This window comes from Siniperca chuatsi, linkage group LG18, assembly GCF_020085105.1.
Source record: "Siniperca chuatsi isolate FFG_IHB_CAS linkage group LG18, ASM2008510v1, whole genome shotgun sequence".
NCBI classification, from domain to species: domain Eukaryota; kingdom Metazoa; phylum Chordata; class Actinopteri; order Centrarchiformes; family Sinipercidae; genus Siniperca; species Siniperca chuatsi.
The window spans coordinates 8,659,738-8,681,613 of NC_058059.1; the positions used below are offsets into that span (position 1 = coordinate 8,659,738).

At 38.4% G+C, this 21,876-nt stretch overlaps 1 protein-coding gene across 2 annotated transcripts; it reads left to right on the forward strand.

Annotated features, from left to right (window-relative positions):
* Positions 1-852: 852 nt before the first annotated feature.
* Positions 853-19,239, forward strand: ntrk2b (neurotrophic tyrosine kinase, receptor, type 2b). 2 transcript variants are annotated; one of them, XM_044174155.1, is made up of 18 exons: positions 853-3,048; positions 5,022-5,096; positions 5,211-5,282; positions 5,379-5,447; positions 5,531-5,682; positions 5,864-6,000; positions 7,143-7,275; positions 7,728-8,036; positions 8,147-8,167; positions 8,315-8,323; positions 8,984-9,018; positions 9,432-9,531; positions 10,533-10,721; positions 11,435-11,565; positions 11,707-11,879; positions 13,158-13,398; positions 14,936-15,094; positions 15,889-19,239. In XM_044174155.1, exons 1-18 carry the CDS (start codon positions 2,852-2,854, stop codon positions 16,072-16,074), a joined length of 2,388 nt encoding a protein of 795 aa, XP_044030090.1. In that variant the 5' UTR covers positions 853-2,851; the 3' UTR covers positions 16,075-19,239. The 2 variants fall into 2 exon arrangements, with proteins under 2 accessions (XP_044030090.1, XP_044030091.1); XM_044174156.1 differs by having other exon boundaries at positions 8,150-8,167.
* Positions 19,240-21,876: the final 2,637 nt, after the last annotated feature.

Sequence of the window (21,876 nt, forward strand, 5' to 3'; positions counted from 1 at the left end):
AAGCCTTTTAACAGTTATGTGTGAAGTTGAAACTCCAGAACAGCAACAATGAACAACTGTAGCACATTATCAAAATGATTTGGAAGTCATTAATCCTAGCCACCTACACCAACTCAGAGTTCAACCTGTCCTACCACCATGGTTTATTTCATCCACATGATATTCATGCTAGAGGTTGATAAAAGGAAGTTCAATCTTGTTTTTGTCTAGATCAAACATAACTCATTAATCCTAGTTTTAGAAACACTGCATGGATCTAGCAGTTTGGTCTGAAATAAATAAAATGTGTTGTGTCTGAAACATAACTGTAGCTTGTATTCCCTCAGATAAGACACAGGAGTGTGACAGTGTGCACAGTGTTGGTAATCCATACACTGAGAGACAGTGGATAGTATAGGATGTAGATCAGTGGGCTGAGTCACAGCTGCATCACTGCATGCAAGGTTCAAGACAAGTCTGCCACCAGCTGGTTCAGGAGGAGGTGAGGAGCAGAGATGGAGGAGTTGCAGAGATGGATGGTGCAGAAGTGGCACCAAACTAAATGTACGAGAGGAGGAAGATCTCTTGGTCTGACATGCCAAAAGTCTCAGAGCTGTTAAACGTGTAACTCCTCCACAGCTGATCTTACCTCTTTCTGCTGGTGCAAGGCAATGTGCAAAACTCATGTTCCGCAGGAGCTCAAAGTAGGATTTTTTCCTGCTAATAACATCATCAAGGCTTCAAGCAATAGAACATTTAAAGAAAAATTAAAAGACAAATTATAAAATGTGTTAGAATAAAAAATGATGCCTTGAATTCACAAGTCATTTCCTCATTTTCCAAAGAAACAACATCAAGAGCTAATCATTTTTATTATATATTCTATTGGATTTGATTACCTGAAGTTGCATGTTTACAACAAATACCGACCCCACCATAAAAACACACTAATGCATAAACACAAACACAGATGCGCATATCTACTTTTCTCAGTGCAACTAGATTCACTTTAGTTTTTCTGCAGTGCTAAAATGAAAAGGCCACGAGATCAGATTAATCTGACATCGGCAGCTGGAGCAGCCACCTCACTGCCCATTTGTTACAAATCAGGAGCCTGAATTATGTCCACACTTGATCTATTTCCATCCTTTTTCTTGTCGTGTTGTCATGCTCCTTCAGATATAGGCAAGGATCTATTGCAAAATAAAGAGCTCTCTTCCCTCTCCTATACTCTGAGGTTACCATGGAGACAGATATAATTCAGTTCTTGATGTTTCTCATAAAAAAAAAGCCTGCGTACATATTTTCATCTGCAACCATAGCGACACTTGACATTGTCAGCGCTAGTTGTAAAAAGCAAGTCACTATAGCGACCCTAACCATCCAGGCTGTGTCATAGATCATGTGTCCTGGCTGAGTGTGCCTCCTCATTATGAGTGAAATTTAGGAATCCACTGGTAAACAGGATTTATTTGATCATTTTGAAACACATTATCACCTTGATGTTGAGCACTGCAAGGTAACTCTCAAAGGACTTATGGATTTATATGACATTTCATTTGCTCAGTTTGGGGCATTAAAGGTTAATGTATTGATAATAGATATATATATATTGGTGAGTGGACACCAATATCAGTGCAATATTTGCAGGTCAAATGCCTAAATACTGTTGACATATTCAAATCTATTTAAAAGGTCAGGGTTTCTCAAACTTAAAAATAAAAAATAGGCCATAGTCTGTGTCTTTTAGTGCTACAAATGAAACCTTTACAAATGATTACAGTGGGTTGTAATTTAGATTTTTCTGTCATGTGTGCCGAAACTAATAGAAAAAAATAACATTTTTCTGACACAACTCTTATTGTCAGGAAGAATTAAAAAACAATATATATAGTTTTTGTCCAATTCTTGCTCCTGTATCGTACACTGATCAGTGATTGGAGTGAGACGCATTTGAAGCTTGCAGTATAGGTAATTATTTTTCATAGATGCACCCCGTCTTGTGCGTCAACCGTACGTCACACTATAGGCCTAATGGCCAACCGTACAACAGTGTTGGTGTGGAAAAAGCGCTGCTTTCATCCAATGCATGGCTTCAGAGTAACTACAACACAAAAGTTTACATCCATACTGTTGTTGTGTCCACCACAAAACAGGGCATTTGACCCACAGCTGGCCACATGTGCAGCCTAATGAGACTGCAGCATCTGGTGTTTTAGGTTTTGATCAAAATAGTGATTTTTCAAACAAATTCCTATAAATACAACTTGTCCGAAATACATCTCCAGGGTATCATCGCAACCATCTCCCCCATAAACCCAATCCCGGTGATGGCTGGCGGAGATGCGCTCGTCCTCGGCGATAATCGATAGACGCATGCAGGTAGCCTTCCTCCCTACACACGCAGCATCACCACGCATCCTTACTCCACTGTGCAGTCTCTCTTATTTTCCTCCCCATCACCACACATATGAGAAATCGCTCGTGGGGGCCCTGCCTATTGAGCTCTAAACATCTGGAACACCTCATATTTGTTTTACAAGGCAGAGGCGAACAGTCTGTGCCCGAGATAGAAGAGTGAGACAGCAGCAGCAGCAGCAGCACCAGGACGGACCACTTGACACCTTGCTTCACGACATCGATATGCAGTAGTGTGATACCAGCTCTGCGGAGACGGGAAGGCCAGTCCATGGCATCTTGATATTAAAACCGTGGGCTCTGCGCATTCCTCACCGACGGCATAGTCTTTTTTTCTGCGGAGTCGAAAGGATTAACTTGGCCAGATAAAAGCGGCGAGGGAGGAAATCTTAACAATAATTCAATTTGACCAGATTCTGTTTGGTTGGATTCGTGGGATATCATTGGACCTGCGATGGACTCCAGCGCGGGGGAATATGGCATGGCTCGTCTTGGATTGTTTTTGGTTTTGATGGGGCTGTGGAGATTTAGCGATGCTTGCCCCGCATCCTGCACTTGCAGCATCTCAAGGATTGTTTGTATTGATTCTGTACCAGGGATCGAGGATTTCCCTGTCCTCACGTTAGATGACATGGAAAACATCACCGAGATGTAAGTGTATGAAAATGATCTTGCAGACAGCGTATGAACTTATTAGGATGCAATGCGTAAAGACCTTCGATCGCAGGTCTCAGTAATACCCAAGGGCTAGGATTCTAATAATAATAATGAAGGTAATAATAACATCAACAGCAATATTAATAACAGCAGGCCTGATATTATTTCCCCCTTGTGGATTAAAGATCAAGAGATCTGTCTTCTGCGCTTAATGTCAAGCACAAAATGTGTGATTTTATTCTTATAACCAGTGGGTTTGTCAGATCATGTAGCCTAGTATGTGTGCGCGCGTGTGTGTGTATGTGTGGCGGAGATGGGGGTTGCGCGTGCCACTAACGACGATGGTGTGTGTGTGTGTGTGTTTGTGCGTAATGGTGGTGAGAGTGCGCGTCAGGCTTATTTGGATTAGTCGGTGTTTCCTTTACAAAACAGCTCCAGAGGTAGTGATGGAGTAAATGTTTAGGCCCGACGCAGCCTCTGAGGTGCTCATTCGGATCTTGGGCGGCGTTGTGAAAAAGCCTCAATATTTCAAAATGACCATATTGTTGACAGATTACACATGAGATCACATCAGTTGTATACAGATGGCGATAGTTATGTAGCCTTATCTGCGTCAGTGTGTAGGAGTTTTCTAAGGCAGACAGACTGGACCTAGGTGTCACATACCCATCATGAATGTAGTTTACTAGGCGTCTACTGTAGTCGGATCAAAACACGATTATTCTTTTCTTTAGTCTTGCAGCATCCTTGTACATTTTCCTCAATTTGTCTGAAGCAACATCTTTTTTAGTTAGTTAAATGTTCAGCTATCACCTCTGAAGCATAATATTACAATAAAAGAAAACGTCAATGACGACTATTGGGTTTGTCAGCTTCTAAAAATCTAACCATGAATTTAAACATTCTTGTGCCCTGTTTGTAATACTTGGGAATAAAGACAAAACTCCTGAAGCAGCACCGACCCTGCAGATTGTTGAAGCTACTTTAACTTGTAATATGTTACAGCTTTGTGTTGTTAGAGGTAAAATCCACATGTAAACAAAAGTGTCTCCCCACCACCAACATTTAAAACAACCTGCAGTCATTGATTCTCAGGTTTTTAAACACATGCAGGGTAACACTAGACAACAACTAAATCTAAGTTGTTAATCATTGCTGATGCTGTGAAAGGTTTGTTCACATCAGCAGTAATCATTTTAGAAGCTCAAAAAATTGTCTTTTTCATTTATTACTCAGACTCTTCAATGATATACCTCCAATTAATATAGTACATTTTTTTAAAATGATTTCACCTTAAATATTTCATAAAATTTCTGCTTTGCATTATCATGCCCTGGAACATGAATTTCATAGTTGGTCCACATAAAAAAAAAGAATTTCAAGTTTTGTGTTTTGTTTTTGATGATATGCTAGTTATTGGTTTATTAGGCACCTTTAGTGTCAGTTGTGGCATCATTAGCGCATAAAAAGCAGTTATATATTTTGATCTTTATTAAAAAACCTACATTGTTTTTGTATGTCCAGGATTAAATATAACTAATATGAACAATATCAGCAACAATACAAAACATAAAGTCTGTCACTCAACATACTGCCGGTGTGTAAATACATGCTGTTGTCCTGGTTCACATTATATTGACAATCAAATGTGCTGCAGACCAAATTCCCTCAGTGAAGGAAAATGCTAGCTGTGTGGGCAGTTTATATAAAATTTAGCTGACTATGTCTACAAAATGAAACAAAAACACTGTCATGGTATTTAGTTTCATAAAACACACAAACATGACTGATTCTCCTGTTTCACACTGCCATGTGAACATAACACATACAAACAATCTAGTTTCAGATCAAGTTATTTAGCTGACCATCAGTGCAACTATCTTGGCTTTAAACTTTACGTTAAATGAATGCATGATTTTGCTAAGAACCTCTGTCATTCCAGGTTTTTCTTTTATATCTTTTCACAGATACATTGCTAATCAAAACAGACTGTTTGACATCAACGACAACAGTCTGAAGCCCTACGTGAACCTCAGAAACCTGTAAGTATCATACAGTGTGTTTTCAGTGTTTTACATGGAATCACAATATATTTTGCACACAAACACACAAAAGTTGTAAATGACCTGATAACTCTACATTTTAACTTCCAACAGAACAGTGATGAAGACAAGACTGACATCTATATCGTCAGATGCATTTTTCAACAATACAAGACTTCAATATGTGTAAGAAGCATTTTGAAGACCCTCTTTAGTTATTTCATTGATGTACATATGAGCAGCCATGTTTGGATTATAAGCTGATATTTTTTTCCCTTTTAGAAATCTCAGAGACAATAACCTATCGACACTGTCATGGAGAACATTTCAGAACTTTAACACAACGTACCCGTAAGTGTCACGTGTACATACAATTGTCAGTACATACAACCAAAGACGATGAGTTTCTCATGTGCTGTGTTTTTATTTTGTAGGCTCCTCTTGTCCGGAAACCCTCTGGAGTGTGTCTGTGAGAACTTTTGGATCAAACTGCGGCTCCTAGAAGAAACTGACAGTCAAGAGCTGAAATGCATAGATGACAGAGGAGTGGCAAAGGCCTTTGACACACTCAGTCCTCCTGACTGTGGTAATGTGACACCATGTTATAATAAGCAACGCTGAGTATCTGATATTGAACGTTTAGAGAGATGATCGCTTCATGGAGACAGAAAAGAGAGATCGAAACAGAGACAGAGAGAAATCTGGAAACAAACCTATGTAAAGTTCTGTTCAGATGTTTCGTTTTACTGTTTGCTCATTTCTCGCAGTGGTTCCCAAAGTAGAGGTCACCCCAACAACCGTGACTGAGATGCAGGGGAGTGATGTCAAAGCTGTGTGCACCGCCTCAGGCTCCCCCCCTCCTGAGATCCTGTGGAACCTTGATTTGCTCTCTACCCACCATGAGGTGAGTCGGTCTGCCACACAGCTTCGTGTTTAAACCTTTGGTACAGGTCCACCACTTTTGGCTCCTGATTTTTTTGAGGTTTTACTCTGAGTGGAGCGGAAAACATGAGAAATGGGATGGTTGAAAATATTACTTATGAGACTGGCTCAAGTTTCAAAGCTAACTCTGTGAACTACAATGGGATGAAGGTCATGATAGACTTAGTCGAGTAAAGGATACTTATTTATTGATATTCTATATTTTTCTTATCATCGACAAATCCGATGACAAGACCAAAACCGAATACTGAATTGATCCTACTAAAAAGTCTGTGTAGCTTATTCTTCTTCTCATAGAGCTCCAATGTTGTCAACAATTATTATAAAACACATCTGTTTCACTGGGTGACATGTTCCTTCAGTGGTGGAAGAAGTACTGATATATTTTACTTAAGTAAAAGTAGTAATACCACAATGTAGAAATACTCTTACAAGTAAAAGTCCTGCATTCAAAACTTTACTTAAGTAAAAGTACAAAAGTATTAGCATTAACATATACTTAAAGTACCAAAAGTAAAAGCACTCATTATGCAGAATGGCCCATTTCAGAACAAAGTATGTTATATTATTGGATTATAATTAGTGATGCATTAATGTGTACATCACTTTAATGTTAAGGCTGGCAAAGGTGGAGCTAATTTTAACTACTTTATATACTGCCGGGTAGCTTAATCCATAAAAATACATCATACTTTATTAGTGATATGATTATATTTGTATTGATAATCTGACTCTGCAAAGTAACTAAAGCTGTCAAAATAAATGTAGTGGAGTAAAAAGTACAATATAACATTATAAAGAGTGTGGTCTAGACCTGCACTACATGAAAAGTGCCCTGAGATAACTTATGTTATGATTTGGCGCTATATAAATAATATAAATAAAATTGAATTGAATATTTGCCTCCAAAATGTAGCGGAGTAGAAGTATAAAGTAACATAAAATGGAATTACTCAAGTAAAGTACAAGTACCTAAAAATTGTACTTAAGTACAGTATTTGAGTAACTGTACTTACTTATATTCCACCACTGACTAAAGAGCAGCATCACACCAGTTTTATATACATAGGACATATAATGCAAATAATATTGCTGTGTTTACAGATTGAACCTTCAGATATGGAGAGCAGCCTCACCCTGTCAGACCTGTCTCCTGATGATAATGGCAGGGTGATCATATGCAGTGCTGAGAACATGGTTGGTCAGACGGAGGCCACCCTTCAGCTCAATATTCTCTGTAAGTACTCTTATGTTTCTGTTATCACTGACTGTAAATGTTAACCAACTATAGGATACATCTAATTTCCTCTCATGATCTTTTAAATGCCTTCTTCTAGACCTTTTTATTTCCAGTGCAAGCACAAGGCTCCACAATTTGTTATCATTATTGTCTCTTGGCAAATCTTATTGACTCTCCATCTCCCCTGTCCATAACTCTTCCTCCTGTGAAGCTCCTCATGCCTTACCATACTCCTCTGCTTGTTTAGTGCCACATTTCTCCTCATTCTCCTCTTCCATGTTTTCCTGATGTCAGTGTACAAATGTTGTGTGATCAGTCTCTCTTCTCTTCCCCAACTGCACCTCCTTTCTAAGCCCATAAATGTTGCTTTTCCTACTGGCTTTTACTCCTGGTGTTGATTTTCCTGTCATCCCGTTATTACTCTTCCTCTACTGTTGCCTCCGTGTCAGTTGCCCCCACCATCCAGCAGCTGCTGGGGCCAGAGCGGGACCACCACTGGTGCATCCCCTTCAGCGTGACAGGGAACCCCAAGCCTGAGCTGCAGTGGTACCATGAAAACGTGCCTCTCCATGAGCAGGACTACATGCGCACCATGATCCACGTGTCCACCGAGAGCGAGTACCACGGCTGCCTGCAGCTGGTTAACCCCACGCACATCCACAATGGCATGTACAGGCTGGTGGCAAAGAACAAGTACGGCCAGGACGAGAAGAAGGTCTCTGCCCAGTTCATCGACCCGCCTGACATCGACCATACAGGTGTCAATACGCTCTTTTTACAGGGGTTCATTCAGTGAGAAATCAGCTCATTTCTGAGGCTATTTTCTGTTTATGTATGCTAACATACAGACGTTTTTTTGTCTTTTTAGCAGAAGACCCCTTCTACTACTGTAAGTAATGGTTCAGCTTTATTAAACCAACAATGGTTATACTAATTAGCTTGATAATAACTGTAAACATAGTTGAAAATTAACTGTTCCATGATGTCCATCTGTTTCTCCTCCTGTGGCCTGTGCCTGCATCTTGCTTCTGCCCAGATACTACTGGTAGGTATTTGAACTCTTAGAGGGCTCAGGGCAGTGGTGGAAGAAGTACTCAGAGCTTTTACTTAAGTAAAAGTAGCAATACCACAGTGTAAAAATACTCTGTTACAAATAAAAGTACCAAAAGTAAAAGTTCTCATTATGCAGAGTATTATATCACTAGTTTATTATTAGCATTTATTATGCAATGCATAATGCATAATATATTTATTAGATGCATTAATGTGTAAGCATCACTAATGTTGCAGCTGGTAATGGTGAGGCTACTTTTAACTACTTTTTATATTGCCGGGTAGCTTAATCCATAATAATACATCCTAATTTATCAGTTCATTTATATTTTGTATTAATAATCTGAATCTACAAAGTAACTAGTTACTAATGTTGTCAAATAAATGTAGTGGCGTAAAAAATAGAATCTCGGTTTCCAAAATGTAGTGGAGTACAAAGTAGCATAAAATGGAAATACTCAAGTAAAGTGTATCAAAACTGTACTTAAGTGCAGTACTTCAATAAATGTACTTAGTTACATTCCACCACTGGCTCAGGGTTACACATTATATATATCATGACACTCATCAGATGGCATTACAAAATCAATTGCTTGCACTTGATAATGGTTATTATTTTCAAATGTTCTGATAAGCACTTCGATTTTTTCAGACTCGCCACTCCCTCCTCTGGATGACAGTGTTGCAGTAAGTGATCCTCATCAGTCCTGACCATTTAAAGCAGTGGTTCCCAGACTTTTGACTTGTGACCCCTTACAACAAATGTTTACTTGTTACGTCTGCCAGCTGCCCCAGTTTAACCAAAGATAGATTTTTTTTTCTTGTTTTGTTTGAATTATTTTTAACAGGGCGGCTAACGTTATCTTGTAGTTCTCAAGAAAAAAACGCAAAGATTAGAGGAATGTCTGAAGAAATAAACTTGTTGCATAAATGTGTTTTTTTTTTCTGCTCTCCTATCCTGTAAATAATCTCATGACTCCTCAGATTTAATTTGTGACCCCTTATGGGATCCCGAGCCAAGATTGGGAACCACTAATCTAAAGGATGCCAGATGTTCTTGTTGACAGTTATATATCAAGCTAATTGTTTTGTCTTCCCAGGTGTATGTAGTTGTGGGAATCGCAGGAGTTGCTTTGACTGGCTGCGTTCTGATGGTGATTATTCTGAAATATGGAAGAAACTCCAAGTTTGGTATTAAAGGTGAACACATTTTCTTAAAGGAATAGTTACATTTTGGGAAATACACTTATTCAATTTCAATTTCTTGCCCAAAATTAGATATATATGAGGCAATAGCCAGCAGCCTTTTAGCTTAGCTTAGCACAAAGAGTGGAAACGGGAGGGAAAAAGCTTGGATCTGACAGACGGTAACAAAATCCATCTCTTTACAGTCTTTGTGCTAAGCTAAGCTAGCTGTCTGCTGTCTGTACCTTCATATTTAGCGTAGACACATGATCTTCACATCTGACTCTTGGCAAGAAAGTGAATAAGCATATTTCCCAAAATTTTGTTGACTCAGTAACACTTTATTTGACCTTCACATTTAATCAGCAGTTTATAAACAGTTAATAAATGGTTTATTAACTTGTGTAACATGTTACAGTTTAATACGAGGACATTTTTAAGCTTGGATTATTTGGTTGCATACATTTTAAGTGTTTTTTTATTAGATTTGTCAACACATGAACAAATCCTTACAGTGTGTTTTAAAACATTTATTCACTGTTTATACACATGTACAAATCATTCACAGGCAGGTGGAAACAGACATATTATTATATGTAATTAAAACTGCTATATTATTATCAAGCATTCATCAGCTGTTTATACACTGTTATAGATGCTTCACAAGAGGGGTAATATTAGACAAATACATTAATAAACACATAACATGTTCTTATATCTGCTTACTACATCATAGTGTGTTATAAACCATTAATTAAATGATAACTACTTATAAGTGCTAAATCGGGGGTTATAATAAAGTGTTACTGTTTACTCCAACCTTATTGCAGTTTCCACTGTATCACTGTAAAAATGACTATAGGAATTAATGTACAACTTGTATTTAAGTCCTTCTTTCTTTTCCTCCTCCTCCTCTATGACCACAATTCTTCTTTCCTTTCTCCTCCGCTCGTCTTTACTCTTCACTCTCCTCCTGCATCTCTTTCCTCTCCACCTCCTCCTCTGTGGCTCCCTAGGCTCCTCCTCAGTCATCAGTAATGACGATGACTCTGCCAGCCCTCTTCATCACGTCTCCAATGGCAACAACACCCCATCGTCCTCGGAGATGGGTCCAGACGCAGTGATCATTGGGATGACAAAGATTCCTGTCATTGAGAACCCACAGTACTTCCGTAACTCCGGCAGCATGCTGAAATCTGACACGTGTGAGTTACTGCCTCGCTCGACAAATGGTTGGTAACCCGGACCTTTTCTGATAAATCCATGCAGGGGTCACTGCCGGACGCCATATTTATTGTCAGCATCCTGCTGCATTGTGATAGTGACTCCTGCTCTGCGGGGCAACTGGACAGTTAGTCTGCAGAAACACAAGCTTGTTTACAGAAAACTCAACTCAGCAGAATTAATCTGAATGTGCTTCTTTCTGAGACACGTGCATGTGGTTTATTATATAAACTTAATATATACATTTTAATTAGAGCTGAATCGATTTGTCAACTGACTGATAAATAATTGACATAAGCAAGTCATTTATCAAGCAAAAATGTCAAACATTTGCTAGGTCTAGCCTTTCAAATGTGTAGATTTGCTGCTTTTGTTCGTTTTATATTACTGTAAATTGATCTTTCAGTTTTGGACTGTTCATCACACAAATAACGCAATCTGAAGATGTGACCTTGTGATCTGGGAGATTGTGACTGGCATCTTTTTTTATCATTTTCTGTTATATTATTAATTGCCAAATCAAACAAATCGATAATGAAAATATTCTTTAGTTGCAGGCAAGATCTAATTTGATATATTCCTGACTAAAAATCCCAGTGAAGACAATAAACATTTTACATACACCAAAATTCCCACTAAATAATGAAGATGCATTCGTGACCTTGAGAGTGATTTGTCTTTTTCTGCATTTAAGTTGTCCAGCACATCAAGAGACACAACATTGTACTGAAGCGTGAGCTGGGAGAGGGAGCCTTTGGGAAGGTGTTTCTCGCTGAGTGCTACAACCTGACACCAGACCAGGAGAAGCTCCATGTGGCAGTCAAGGTACAGATCAGGAAGCTGTTTGCTCAAATAATCAATGCACTTGTCATTCAGTTAGTGAATTTCTATTGACTATATGTACATTCTTGAAGACAGTGCCTCTCACCGTGGTTCCCTTGTCTTTGTGTCTTTGCCTTTCGTCAGACTCTGAAAGAGGCCAACGAGAGCGGCCGAGCGGACTTCTACCGAGAGGCCGAGCTTCTCACCAACCTGCAACATGAACACATTGTCACCTTCTACGGGGTGTGTGTAGAGAGCGACCCGCTCATCATGGTGTTTGAATATATGAAACATGGTGACCTAAACAAGTTCCTCAGGTAGGATAATTTTGACTTCTAAAAATACTGACGTGTTAAAGAAATAGTTTGACTATTTGATTTTGGGATATATAGTAGATGATGCTAGATGAGAAGATTGATACCACCTTGAATAGTTCAATCTAATTAGTTTAGCTTAGCATAAAGACTGGAAATGGGGAAACAGCTAGCATGGCTCTGTTCAAAGATTAAGAAAAACAAACTGTCTACTAGCACCTCTAAAGCTCACTAATTAACACTTTGTCTTGTTAAATTTGTACAAAAGTGTAAAAGTGTAAAAATGACAAATTGGGGTTTTACAGGGATTATGTGCCAGACTATTTCTTGTCTGGAAGCCGTGACTTGCTGGAGTTCTGTCATCACCATGAAGTTGCCAGGCAACCAGCGGAGACTCCAGGAAGTCACTGCTCTTAGCCAAGAAATAGTCCAGCACATAATCCGCCATAAAACCACAATTTGTTGTTTCGGTTTTTGTACTGATTAAACAAACAAGATTTAACGTGTTAGCTTCAGAGGTACTAGTGGGCTGTTTCCCCCTATTTCCAGTCTTTATGCTATGCTAAGCTAACTGTCTACTGGCACCAGTTTCATATTTAGTGTACAAACCTGAGAGTGGTATCAATCTTCTCATCTAACTCTCAGCAAGAAAGCATATAAGCACATTTCCCAAAACGTCAAAAATAGTCCTTTAAGAAAATGTGTCCACTGTGCACTGAAGGTAGGGCTGGGCGATATTATGAAATATTCTGTGAGATGATTTTTTAATTTGTCCACAAAAATGTAATGCTGTTTCTACTGAGATAGCTATCTAATTAATACAGGCCACTGAAGGAGTGTTGTAAATCAGTGAGTAGACCTGCTTTATGGAAATAGTGGATGGATTCACAGGACTTCTGTTATTTAATTCATTGGATTTGCCATGTAATCTATAAATCATTTTAGGGCTACAACTAATGTACAGCTAAAATTATTATTTTTTAAGCAGAACTGCCAAAAATTCAGTGGTGGTCAAATGTAAATATTTGGTGGTTTCTTTAGTCTTATATGATATGATGATACACTGAATCAATCAATCAACTAAATCAATTAATATTAATGGAATTCCCATGAAATGTACTATATCCAAATTTAATGATAGAAAATTGTATTAATAAAAATAATTATAAAATAAAATAAAAATAATTCACCCCTAGTGAAAGGGTACATTTGGTTGTTGTAAATTGTGCTGCAATTACATGCATGATTGATTGAATTCTGATGAAGTGTTTCTGGGTGCAGGTCCCACGGTCCTGATGCAGTGCTAATGGCAGACGGTCAACACAGTATCCTGGTGGAGCTCACCCAGTCCCAGATGCTGCACATTGCCCAACAGATTGCTGCTGGCATGGTCTACCTGGCCTCTCAGCACTTTGTCCACAGAGACTTGGCAACCAGGAACTGCCTGGTAGGAGAAAACCTGCTGGTCAAGATAGGAGACTTTGGCATGTCCAGAGACGTTTACAGCACAGACTACTACAGAGTGAGTCCAAAGTATTTTTGATTATTTTCCACTTTTCTCACCTCGTCTTGGCCCCCATTCTCTTACTCACACAGATGCACACACACACACACACACACACACACACACACACACACACACACACACACACACACACACACACACACACACACACACACACACACACACACCCCTGTGATATACACACAGAAATATGGAAATGTAGCCACATCCGCACAGTCTCAAATATGTAATTAGAATTTTATTCCAGTTTTGGCCTGAAATAACTGTGTAGCTGCAGAAATGACAATTTTAACCAGAGGTATTTTATCTATTTTTAATACCATTTAAATGCAAATTCTATAATCTGCATAAAATTACTGTTTCCATGGTAATAAGGGCCAACAGTGCAAAAATGCTTCGGCAGTTTTTCTTATTCCCTGGGCAAGGAGTTAATACTTCCCTTCACTCTACATGAATGGCATCATATTAAACCACAGAGGAGTTATAGTATATGGTATGACCCACTGACGGTTGTGAGAGGATTACACTATGATACTACAATACAGGCCAATAAAAAACAGAATACACATTTGTCATGTTGAGGAACACATGGATGTATTTTATTCCCTCATCCTTTGTGTCTCAGATCCCAGCTTGAATCCCACAGTGCCCTCTGCTGCCTGAAGTGGAGTCAGAAATCTAAACACACACACTCCTGATGTCAAACAGAGCTAACAATATGAGGCTGTCTCATCTGCTATAATGCTGCTATAAATTAGATCAACCAGGAAGATTGATATAACTGCATAGAAATCACATTTAGCGGATGACATGGCTTAACATTTAGCTCACTTGTGAATAAAACTAGAATTATATAGCAGTACATTGTGCACCATTGTAGATAAGTATCATATACTTATGCTTCAACATTCTAAAAGTGATTATTGTTCATTCATGTAAGCAGATTCTTGGAGTATTTTGCTTTTGGAAAGGCAACAATTAACAGATTAGATTACAGGTATGCTGTTAGCGCGCAAAGTAGTCAGGTTGTTTGTTTGAGCCTCTTAGGATGCCATTTTCGCTATAAACTGATGCTGACTCAAATACTATGTAGGTGCGGTGGTGAACATGAAAGGATGGAAGTACAGTAAAGGTGATTGGATTAAAGGGGTGACAGGAAGAGAGGGAAATGCATTTAGTAGACAGGAAATAACTGATGGAAGGAGACAGGAAGACTGGCTGGATAAAAGGTTATTAAGGAATTGCAGGCGTGTTTCGGGAATGCCAGAGTGACTAAACTTAATTGCTCGCTCTAGAAAATACACTCAGTTCCCAGTTTATAAGGCACACCGAGCTGAACCTAATGCAGTCTAATACAGTAGTCCTGCAATAAATCCTACCTTCATGAATGTTATAATGTTTTAGAGAGGTGTTGATTCAATTGTATGTTCATTTTGGAGGATGTTTTTGGTGCTGTTGAACTGTATTGTGTTATCTCTTCTGCAGGCCTGGTAGTGTTGGTTTCAGATGGACACTGTTCTCTCTCTTTCTGCAGGTGGGCGGTCATACGATGCTGCCAATCCGCTGGATGCCCCCAGAGAGCATCATGTACCGGCGGTTCACCACAGAGAGTGATGTGTGGAGCCTCGGCGTGGTGCTGTGGGAGATCTTCACCTACGGCAAGCAGCCCTGGTACCAGCTCTCCAACAATGAGGTCAGAGTCACACGAGGTCTGCAGTTTATGACCTGCACTTCAACACAGAGACATTTCACCTGATGGTCTTGCTATAGCAAAAGTCTAAAGTTGGAAACTTGAAAAATTCATAAAAATCAGGGATATATGACACAGCTTTGCAACTAACATCAAAATACAGGCCCCATAGATGATGGAAATGAAGTCCAACACTCTGACCAATCAAAAACTACATTGAAAGTAATATTTACCTAATTTTTTGAAAGTAACATGGCAGACAGAGAACATGTGATAGATGACCTGTGGTACATTTTATCCATTTACAGTATCTTGATTGAACTCCACTAATTTAGAGTTATTTCATATATTTAAATATTTCATAAATGTAACACCGATATGACATGAATGCGGTATAAGAGATGCTTTTGGTTGCATTGTGGGAAATGTAGTATCCAGTGTTTCCGGAGCTTGACAGATATTCAGGACAAAAAGACGCGCAATACCAAATATGGACATGCAATACCAAATTGCTTAATACATTATGTAATATTTCGGTAAATGTTGGAATTTTGTCTTAATTTTTTAAAATAGAAATGTGTCAGTCGATAACTTTTTAGCAAGAAAATTATAAACAAATGAAAGACCTTTTTTCTACATGGTCCTGAATTTTTTTCAGATCAATTTCTCCAATTCAGACACTTAATATCTCTCAACCCATCTAATGTTTCGTTTCATTAACAACATTTGCTGCATTGCTTTCATCTGAACACCACAGCCAAACAGCAGACTGTGTATTGTCACCCTGAATCCTGCAGGTGATTGAGTGCATCACCCAGGGCCGCGTGCTGCAGCGGCCCCGCACCTGTCCTAAAGAGGTGTACGACCTGATGCTGGGCTGCTGGCAGAGGGAGCCCTACATGAGGCTGAACATCAAGGAGATCCACACCATGCTCCAGAGCCTCGCCAAGGCCTCACCCGTGTACCTGGACATACTGGGCTGATGCGCCAGCGTTCTTGTATGTACTTTGCGTGCATGTGTGTGAGCTGGGTATGTGGACGAGTGGTTGCGTGTTTGTCTGCACATGATGAGGTGGAGAGGAGAGGAAGAAACGAAGGCTGTGCATCTGTGTACAGTACCTGGCTGTAAATGTTACTGTAAATGCTATCGTCCGTGTCCTCATTTCATCGAGAAAAGCCTTAAATTTTTTGTGATTTATGTTTTGCTTTTTCGTTTCTTATCCATTCGCAGACGTTACTGAGGCATGTTTCACAAATGGAAACCAAAATGCATACAGGATTATGTAACTTTATCCAAACTATCAACACTCCTATATGTTAAAGGCATAAAAATAAATGAAACCAGCTAATCACAAGCATTGATTACTGGGTTATTCTGTCTACATTCATCACATTCAACAATCACTCTCCTGTATTCCATATATGCTGGGAACGAACAAAGGGAAAATAATGTGTCTCCATAATGGACAATGTATGGGCACAACTTTGTAGATAGAGCTTTCTCTTCTTTCAACATGTCACACAGAGCAACATATTCTGCAGGAAGATTAAAAAAATTACTCATTAAGTTACAGCTTAAGCTTTTTCTTTTATATGTCAGACTATTTTAATATTTGTAGAATTTATAAATGTCGACTCTGTTTTCATACCAAGCTGTTGATTTAAATCTGTGGTTTTTGAGTCAAACTTTCTGCCTGTTAGAATTTTAAACGTGCGTATATATTGTTATAGACGTACGTTTAAAAAAACAGCGTGAAACCCATATAGATTCTTAAAGATGCCTGTGTCTGTTATATATAACCTACATAAGTCCACTGAAGGACTTCCCAATGTGAAATCAGTGTTGAGGTTGTAAAACACAAGGGCATACAGCATTTTTACAGCACCATTTTTTTTTAATAATGTCAAAATCATTTGTCATAGTTTATGTAAATATCTGTTGATGTTTTACACTGATTACACAAGGTCATCTATATTTACAAAGTAGTGTTTTAAACGTTTGTTGGAGTGCTCTACTCATTTCACAACCTTTTTCATTTAATATATCTAAAGCACAGAGAATGAGGACTCGGCGGTGTTGAGCTGTGCCTACCCCCACCCCCCAAAAAGATGAGCACAGTTTGTTTTACTTTTATTTCTTCATTCACCAGCAATGCCATTTAGCAAATCGTTGTTGTTCAGTGGCCCATATCTGTAAGTGATGTGGTTTTGTATGCATCTTCAGAGGCAAGTTTTCAAAGATTGTGTTTATGGTTTGACAAGAGAAGATGACCTTATGGAGTGTTGTCTTAATTTTTTGTTGTTTTTTTTTTTTTTTTTTTGCCTAATTTCTAAGATGGATTGAGGGGGCATTGTGTTTACTGATGTTGATTAAATATATTGAGGATTTCTTTGTTTTCAGCACTTTGGTTTTGCATGTATTGACGTCGCTACTTGTCTATTTGTTATTTATTTGCATTACAAGTGTACTTTGAGGATCTAATCATTAATTCTACATAGCAAGCTAAGAGACTGCAGTAAAAGGATTAATTAAGAGTCTGATTGCCCTTAAAGTGTCCCAGGGGTGCTTTCATCTCTCTGAGCGGCCCCAGTAAGCCGTGTGGTGACTGATACAGCTCCTTACTTTAGGGCATTGGTAAAGCACATTTGTACAGGCTGAGGACCTTAATGCTTAAAATGGTTTAAAAAATGCATTGTTGTAGTTTCAAAATGATCTTTTGTTTTCCAGAGATAAAAAAGGCTAAAATATTACAGCAAGTGTAGTGGTCCGAGTGTCTAGTACAAACTTCTGTATTAATATTTGCAAAAAACAGCAGCGATTACTCCTTCATAATAACCATCATGTATTTCCACATGGAGGCATAAAGCAGTAAGGCTCTTTGCTGAGACAATAAGTTATGTTAAGTGCACTTTGTAGCGTTACTTAACCCCCAAATGCACAACCTGAGCGGCTGTGCTCAGCACTGACCGCTCTCTGCCTCGACCTCAACTGCACTTAACAAAAAAGCCCTTGTCACCCTTGCTATGCTGGCCATGACTGAGCAAGTCTGAACTCTGACACATCGTCCTTGATGAAAATGGCCGTGTCCCTCTATGTTTTTATTACAGCGTTTGTCAGTTCTGTATAATAGTCACGTGTCCGCTGTACATAAATTGCTGTCCATTCTGTACAGTTCTGATATTTGTCTATATCAATAGTAGGCTATGTTTAATAGTATAATCTGTTTTAAGCAGGTATCATGTCAAAACTGTGTGACATCTATTGAAGACAATGTGTTATGGGCCACTGGCAATACATACTATATGTAAATACGATTTTATTTGTGCTACATTGTATAATTTCTTTGTGCTCGTTCATAATACCAGTGAGAATACAATCCTTTTTTTGTCAACTTTTGATCTGCGGAGGACTTTATTTGAACAATGTGGGTTTTTTTCTCTGAAGAAAAAAAAAGAAAAATGATCTCCTCTTTCCTCTCCACTGTGATGGGGAGCTTTCACAGAGGCTGTTTGAGATGCTGTCTGTCTGTAGGAGGACACATAGACTCTGGATCTGATTCAACATCAGGATCTCTGTCCCAGCAGACGCGTGGCCGATGGTGAGGAGGTCAAAGGTCACCTCTGGGCCAAAACCCCACCACTCAACCTCTGACTGACTGTAGCCTATTTTGATCCTCTTTCAGATGAATAACTGTGACTTTGCATCATGAATAGTATATTATTTTGAATGTAATCTAGAAGGGATGGGACCTTTTTTGAATGTAATCTATCTTGGGGGGGGGGGGTTAAGGATTTTTGTAAATATATGGTAAAAGAAAAAAAGATTACAGTTTTCATTCCTGTGCAGATAACAAATTTTACTTACTGTGTGAATACAAAGAGAAGAGTGTATGTGTGTGTGTGACCAATGTCTCAGAGACGGCGCGTGTGTGTGTGTGTGTGTGTGCACTTGCACACATCCGTATGCAAGAGTGTGTGCGTGTGTGTATGTGTGTGTGTGCTCTCCTGGCAGATTTAATCCTGCTTTAATCAGCCAGATCTATCAATCAATTCAATGCTTTGTGCATCATGTGAGTAGCTTATCCACAATTAATGGAAATGTTCCTTGTGATACTGTGCATTTAATAAAGGTGGTATGTCTTACAATATGCTTTGTGCCCTCATGATTCTTTCCATGAGTATTTCCATTTTATTCAATTTTATACTTCTACTCCACTACATTTATCTGACAGCTGTAGTTACAAATTAAGATTTTACATTAAAAAAACATATTCCGCTTATAAAATACACTGTTAAAGATTAAACTAGTGGTTTCCAACCTTTTTGGCTTGTGACCTCTTACAGAAAAGCAGTGTCTACTTGGAGACCCTTGTCCTGATTGAGATTTTCCCTCTAAACATCTCAGATGGTATCATTTCAGTAACTGTTTGAGGCCCAAAGAGGTAAAAGTATCCGACATTTCACAAAAAAGCAAAGATTAGAAGAAGAAAATGAATGCAAATTTGTGTTGCAGATTTGTTTTCTTCTTTCTCATGATCCTCATGATTTATCTTGTGAATTGTAGCGGTGGAGTAACATCACAAGTAAAAGTCCTGCATTGAAAATGTTACTTTAGTAAAAGTATGTAAGTATAATCAGGAAAATGTAGTTAAAATATTAAAAGTAAAAGTACTCAATGCAGAAAAACGGCACCTGTGACTGTTCTTCTTACATATTATATCATTAGATTATTATTACTCGTGCATTAATGTACAAGCAGGATTTTACTGTTGTAATAGGCTGAGGTGGAGCTCATTTATAACTATTTTGTATAGGACTGAAACTGAATGATTGTTATTATTAGGGAATAATCTGCTGATTATTTTCTCCATTAATCGATTGATTGTTTGGTTTGTAAAACTTCAGAAAATAGTGAGAAATGCCGTCACAATGACCAGAGCCCAAAGTGAGGCCTTCACGATGCTTGTTGTGTCCAACCAACAGTCCAAACCTCAAAATTATTAAAAATAAATTAAATAATTAAAAGGAAAAGCAGCAAATCTCCACATTTGAGAAGCCGGAACCATGAAATGTTTTTGCATGAAAACTTACTTAAACGATGATCAAAATCGTTGGCAATTAATTTTCTGGCAGTTGACTAATTGATTAATCGACTAATAGCTTATACTTATACTAATAGCTTAATAGTACTTATATATACTGTTGGGTAGTTTAATTTATTACAAAGCATCATATTTTATAAACTCTTTATATGTTTTCTATGCAAAAATCTTAATCTGTAAAGAAACCAGTAACTAAAGTCAGATAAATGCGCTGGAATAAAAAGTACAATATTTCTTTTTGAAATGTAGTGGAGTAGAAGTATAATGTAGCATGAAAAGAAAACACTCAAGTAAAAGTACAAGTACTTCAAATTTGTACTTCAGTACAGTTTTTGTACGTACAGTTACTTTCCACCACTACTTGTGACCAATCAGAAGATTTAATCTGTCAAATTTCTATTTTTTGTAAAAATATTTTGTTTTTTGACTTTTAATGCAGCGTTACATTTTGCAGGATTTGTCTGAGCATCAAACCAGATGGCTGATTTCTTAGGTTTAAAATATATTTTGTAAGACCATCTCAGTCAGCCAGCTTTCTCGACCTGATAGCTTGTCCTCTCAAGGCTTTGGACAATCTGAACACCACGCACTGGGAGATTGTCTGTTAAGGTGTGATTGACATTGACATTTAATCTGTTTCACCATTACTTTTGCTAGTGGGCTATTTTAAAAAGAACCAACATGTGTCATGACAGGCATTGCATGGGCACCATTTGTTTCTAACAATAACTACTGAGTGACAAGGACAGCTGCCCTAAAAGGCCTCACACACATATACACACACAGGGACAAACCAGTGGCAACAGCTACTTAACTGTTCTTAGGAAAGTATATTGTGCCAAGGTTTATGTATTTCTATGGTATCATATCATCGCAATTGAAACACACATAGAGAAGTTTATAGACTGAAAAATGCTTAAGCTACATGGTGCGTAACCTACCTTAATGTACTGCAATGCTAGTGGTGAGACTCAGACTGGTGGGACAGTTGCTGGGACAATCCATCAAGGGCATCTTCATTAACAGATGTATCTCATGTCTTTCATGAGGGGCTCACCTACTGCCCTCTGAGGGAAGCTTCGGTGTGTCTGCTGCAGGAAATAAACGAACCCCCCCTTTTGTCGCTCATTCATTAACACCCAAAAAAGTGTGAGGTGGTGCCTGAGAACTGCTCAGTTGAGTACATAAATGTCGTTAGTGCTTCTCTGGTTTAAACATGCTGACTGCAGGGTGTGCACTGACTTAGTGTCTGCTTTCATACTATATTTTTTTATGCTGCATGTTATTATATTTACTGATGTTGTCTTTCAGAGCACTCAAGAAAAAGTTTACCGGTAACATTTTACTTTAAACCCATTTAGCATTTATAAGCATATAAACATTTAATAAATGGTTTATAACACACCATGATGTAGCTACTGTACGCAGGACATTGCAAGTGTTTATAAATGTATGTCAATAATTATAACTTTTTACTTTTGTTTTGCTATATTGTCATTCATTATTTGTTTATACACCAGCCGCCACTTATGGGGGCCCACAGGAGTTATAGTTGTAGACAAATACATTAATAAACATTTCTATCTGCTTACTACATATAGTGTTATAAATTATTTATTCAATGTTTATATACTTATAAATGCTAACTATGGGTGGTTAAAGTAACGTAGAGCCTGAAGAGTT

Bases quoted from the DNA above. Each gene is read 5' to 3' on its own strand.
- ntrk2b (XM_044174155.1), top strand. From the start codon at position 2,852: ATGGACTCCAGCGCGGGGGAATATGGCATGGCTCGTCTTGGATTGTTT. The intron at 5,097-5,210 runs GTAAGTATCATA...AACTTCCAACAG, and splicing joins TACGTGAACCTCAGAAACCT to AACAGTGATGAAGACAAGAC. The intron at 9,532-10,532 runs GTGAACACATTT...GTGGCTCCCTAG, and splicing joins CTCCAAGTTTGGTATTAAAG to GCTCCTCCTCAGTCATCAGT.